This window comes from Salvelinus fontinalis, unplaced genomic scaffold, assembly GCF_029448725.1.
Source record: "Salvelinus fontinalis isolate EN_2023a unplaced genomic scaffold, ASM2944872v1 scaffold_1566, whole genome shotgun sequence".
Lineage (NCBI taxonomy): Eukaryota > Metazoa > Chordata > Actinopteri > Salmoniformes > Salmonidae > Salvelinus > Salvelinus fontinalis.
In genome coordinates this window covers 30,212-35,387 of record NW_026601775.1, presented here as the reverse complement: position 1 = coordinate 35,387, position 5,176 = coordinate 30,212, and the positions used below count along the sequence as shown (strand labels likewise).

Below are 5,176 nucleotides of genomic sequence, written 5' to 3'. Positions count from 1 at the left end.
CAGCCATCATGCTAGAGCTGTGCACAACAGAGTTCATTCTCTGGTGAAAGGAAACAGGACGCACTGTAGTTTACGTTTCACAGCAGTTCCTTCTCTTCTACAAACTTCTCAAATCTGAAAAAGTTAAACATGGCTACTAAGAGTGGAAAAGCTAAATCTCAGTCCAAGTATAAACATTTTGATGATATTATTGCAGAATTTGACCAGGAGAGTGACACAGAAGGAATGGATGAGGACTCTGTGAGTGACCACAGTTATGATTCCAGCGCGGAAGAAATGTTTTTGGAAGGAAAAGATCCACTTTTAGACCAGTAAGTAAAATAGGTTTTTGCTTCCCATGCTAATGCAGTTGTTTAAATGGTCGCATATTCATTTTGATCTTTTTTATTTATTTATATTTATTTATACACACAGTCGAAGTTTACATAAACTTAGGTTGGAGTCATTATAACTCGTTTTTCAACCACTCCACAAATTTCTTGTTAACCTCACTAGGGTATGTGGGACGGTAGCGTCCCACCTCGTCAACAGCCTGTGAAACTGCCAGGTGCCAAATTCAAAACAGAAATCCCATAATTTAAATTCCTCAAACATACAAGTATTTCACACTATTTTAAAGATACACCTGTTGTAAATCCAGCCAAAGTGTCCGATTTCAAAAAGCTTTTACGACGAAAGCACACAAAACGATTATGTTAGGTTAGAGCCAAGTCACAGAAAAATACAGCCATTTTTCCAGCCAAAGAGAGGAGTAACAAAAAGCAGAAAGAGGTAAAATGAATCACTAACCTTTGATGATCTTCATCAGATGACACTCCTAGGACTTCATGTTACACAATACATGTATGTTTTGTTCGGTAAAGTTCATATTTATATAGAAAAATCTGAGTTTAGGCGGGACGCTACTGTCTCACTTGGCCAAAAGCCAGAGAAAATGCAGGGCGCCAAATTCAAATGAATTACTATAAAAATCTAACTTTTATTAAATCACATATGAAAGAGACCAAATTAAAGCTACACTGGTTGTGAATCCAGCCAACATGTCAGAATTCAAATAGGCTTTTTGGTGAAAGCAAACAATGCTATTATCTGAGGATAGCACCATAGTAAACAAAGAGAGAGAAGCATATTTCAACCCTGCAGGCGCGACACAAGATGCAGAAATAAAAATGTAATTCATGCTTTAACTTTGACGAGCTTCTGTTGTTGGCACTCCAATATGTCCCATAAACATCACAAATTGTCATTTTTTTCGATTAATTCCGTCGATGTATATCCAAAATGTCCATTTATTTGGCGCATTTGATCCAGAAAAACACCGGTTCCAATTTGTGAAACGTGACTACAAAATATCTAAGGTTACCTGTAAACTTTGGCAAAAAATGTCAAACTACCTTTGTAATACATATTTTGGTATTTTTTTACGTAAATAATCGATAAAATTGAAGATGGGATGATCTGTGTTAAATACAGGATTAAAACCAACTGTAGCTAGCTTTCTGGTCACGCGCTTCTAACAAACAGGACACTTCGAGTGACCCTCCTTCAAGATGGCCGTACTTCATTACACAAAGGAATAACCTCAACCAATTTCTAAAGACTTCCAGTGGAAGCGGTAGGAACTGCAAGAATGTCCCTTCGAAATCTGGTTTCCCAATGAAAATTCATTGAAAAGAGAGTGACCTCAAAAAGAAAATCTGAATGCTTTGTCCTCAGGGTTTCGCCTGCTAAATAAGTTCTGTTATACTCAGACATGTTTCAAACAGTTTTAGAAACTTCAGTGTTTTCTATCCAAATATATCATAATCATATATTATCTTCTGGGGATGAGTAGCTGGCAGTTTAATTTGGGCATGCTTTTCATCCAAAATTCCGAATGCTGCCCCCTACCCAAGAGAAGTTAACTGCCTTGTTCAGGGGCAGAATGACATATTTTTACCTTGTCAGCTCTGGGACTCGATCCACCAACCTTTGGGTTAGTGGCCCAACGCTCTAACCACTAGGGTTACCTTACCTTATCGCCCCGAGGTTCCACATCATCAAGCAACATGATCTGTTTGGTGCTGTTCCATTCACTCCATTCCATTGTTATATAAATAGCCATTGGAGGCTGTTGAGGGGAGGGCTGCCCACAACAATGGCCGGAATGGAGTAGAATGGAACAGCACCAAACAGACCATGTTGCTTGATACCATTCCACTCACCTCACCCCGGCCACCACTATGAGCCGTTCTCCCCTGACCAGCCTTATTCACCATTGATAAACACACACTTCACCGTCGTGATTATGTTCCCTCTACTCTATATAATAGACATCTGTTTATTTTACGTGTCGATACAGGGCTCATCTGTAGAAGTATTCTTACTGATTGTTTTTTCTTACACAGTGCCAGGGACTCGGATGAACAATGGGAACCCACAATGTCAAGGTGTCCATCCCCCACTAATTCAGACACTGAAGCTGGTTCATCCAGCCGGACCCCTGCTGTCTCCTGCTCCACACCTTCCCCCGCCCGGCCATCTAGAGGTGTGAAGAGGTCAGCCCAGAAGCGGAGGAGGGCCAGTGAACCAGCGACAACTACCACTGAGGCAGAGGACCGTTGGCACACTGTGCTAGAAGATGATGTGGAGCCACTTCCACCAACATTTAGACCGAAAAGGCATCCAGGACCTCAGCTGGACAAGACTGTAAAGTACAGCCCCCTTCATCTTTTCCAGATGTTTTTCTCCTTGTCAGTTCTTGATTTGCTGGTTTCTAACACCAACAAGTATGGGGCTAAGACACAAGCAGATAAGAAAGAGGCATGGAAGCCCATTTCCATCCAAGACCTGTACTGTTACATCTCACTGGTTATTTACATGGGGTTTGTGAAGTGTAAAAACCTCAAGGACTACTGGAGAACGTCAACACTCTACCAACTGCCTTTCCCCTCCACTGTCATGCCTTCTAAAAAGTTTCTGACTATCTCGCAGGCGCTTCATATCAGTGACCCACAAGTTGACGACGACAATGACAAGAAGAGAGGCACAGCAAGCTTTGATAGGCTCTGCAAAATCAAACCTCTCTACCCCAGCATGGTTGAGGCTTGCAAGACCCATTTTCAGCCCAACCAGAACCTGTCCATAGATGAGAGGATGGTATCCTCAAAGGCTAGAATTGGCTACAAACAATATATGAGTAACAAGCCGACAAAATGGGGGTACAAACTGTTTGTTTTGGACGATTCTGTGTGTGCCTACACTTGGAATTTTTTTGTTTACGAGGGGAAATCCATCTCAGCCACCGGTAAGGGACTTAGTTATGATTCCGTTATGGAATTATTCGATTTTCAACTGCTGGGGACGGGCTACAAACTGTTTGTGGACAACTTCTACACAAGCCCTACCCTGTTCACAGACCTGAGGAAGCTGAATGTGTGGGGTTGTGGCACCATTCGTCCCAACAGAGTGGGTTTTCCCAAAACAAAAGTAAACGACATGCCAAAGCGGGCTGATAGGGGTACCATGCGATGGATTCGTAAAGATGACCTGCTCTTTGTGAAGTGGATGGATACCAGAGAGGTGGTCATGTGCTCCAGTATCCACAAATCCTTCAGTGGCGATCACGTAGTCAGGCGTGTGAAGGACGCTAATGGGGAACAGACCACTAAAAATGTTCCCATTCCTGCTGCTGTGAAGGATTACAACAAGAGCATGGGAGGTGTGGACCTGTCAGACGCTCTGATAGGCGACTACAATGTTCTCCACAAGACAACGAAATGGTACAGAACATTGTTCTATCATTTCATAGACATTGCTGTGGTGAATGCATTCGTCCTCCAGAAGGAAATGGCTAAGAGCTCTGGACAGACCTCCATGACACAGCTAGCCTTCAGAAAGCTGCTCATCTAGGAGCTTGCTGGCTACGGCACAAAGTCCACTGCAGCACTTTCTGACCCCTCTACCTCTGTCCCTTCTGCTCCTGCCACCAGTTTTGTTCACATGCCCGAATTCATAACTGCAGGCATGAATGTGCCTCGGGGCAAAAAGGCCACAGCATGGAGGCGTCTTTGTGTTCTTTGTCACATGAAGTCCCCCATCACCTGCACGACTTGTTCGGTTTGCCTCTGCTTTACAGCAGAAAGAGACTGCTTTGGGACTTGGCATCAGCAGCACGATATTGTGTAGAGGACTGAGGGTCTTCCAAATACTGTCATTCTAAAGTGTTCAAATTGTTTTTTTATTTTTTATTTTTTAACTTTGTGTGGTTTGTGGTGTTGTTCAACAGTGACATTTGATCACTGTGGGCTGCTAACTTGGCCCTTAAATGTTTCACTTCTGTGTTTGGAGATATTGGATCAGCATTCTTGTCACATTTCCCGTTAGTACCTTTTATGTAGGGAAGCTAATGATCCATCATTTATGACATTCCTGGGAGTGTGTAGACTTGTATTTTTTATTAGCGTAGCATTTTTGTATCTTCTATGTAGTTATTTTCTTGAAAAAATCAATTTGGCCATTTGGGCAACTGGTGTGGGACACCTGGGTGACTTCATACTAAATGTCATTTAACTCGCTCATTCTTGACGTTATCAGTCTGACTTTGAACATGTACTGTTGCCCTGTTGTGGACAACAAATAACTGACCCCCAGCGTCCTATATCAATGTATGTCCTTTTGCATTTCAAAGATTATCAAATAAAAATTGTAAACATGTATTTTTTTGTTTTTATCTTTTACCAGCTGTGTTATATTCTCCTACATTAATTTCACATCTCCACAAACTTCAGTGTTCCTTTCAAATAGTATAGAATATGCATAACCTTGCTTAAGGTCCTGAGCTACAGGCAGTTAGATTTGGGTAATTTTAGGTGGAAATTGAGATGAGGGGTCCAATCCGGAAGAGGTTTTAACCTGACCCAACCATTCTCCTCCCTCTCCTGCTGGCTTTCACTGATTGTGCCATTACTCTCCTGAAGTTGCCGCATTGACCAATCATGTCAATGAGAAGCTATACAGAGCTGTCCGCATTGGTACAACATTTGGGAGGTGCTTGGCGGTGCAGTACGGAGCTCCATTTGGCCTCTGGAGGCTGAGACCAAATTTTTGGATAAAGCATAAATTGGATTTTAGTCTTTTTTTGTAGGGTTAGTTCAGAGGGTGCAAATACAATGCCTTCGGAAGTATTCAGGCCCCT

At 42.3% G+C, this 5,176-nt stretch overlaps 1 protein-coding gene across 1 annotated transcript; it reads left to right on the top strand.

Moving 5' to 3' along the window:
* Positions 1–202: 202 nt before the first annotated feature.
* LOC129849608 (piggyBac transposable element-derived protein 4-like) lies at positions 203–4,697 on the top strand. Its single transcript, XM_055916425.1, has 2 exons — positions 203–311; positions 2,388–4,697. The coding sequence occupies exons 1-2, from the start codon at positions 226–228 to the stop codon at positions 3,889–3,891; spliced, it is 1,590 nt and encodes a 529-aa protein (XP_055772400.1). The 5' UTR covers positions 203–225; the 3' UTR covers positions 3,892–4,697.
* The last annotated feature ends 479 nt before the right edge of the window (positions 4,698–5,176 follow it).

Bases quoted from the DNA above. Each gene is read 5' to 3' on its own strand.
- LOC129849608 (XM_055916425.1), top strand. From the start codon at position 226: ATGGATGAGGACTCTGTGAGTGACCACAGTTATGATTCCAGCGCGGAA. The intron at 312-2,387 runs GTAAGTAAAATA...TTTCTTACACAG, and splicing joins AAAGATCCACTTTTAGACCA to TGCCAGGGACTCGGATGAAC.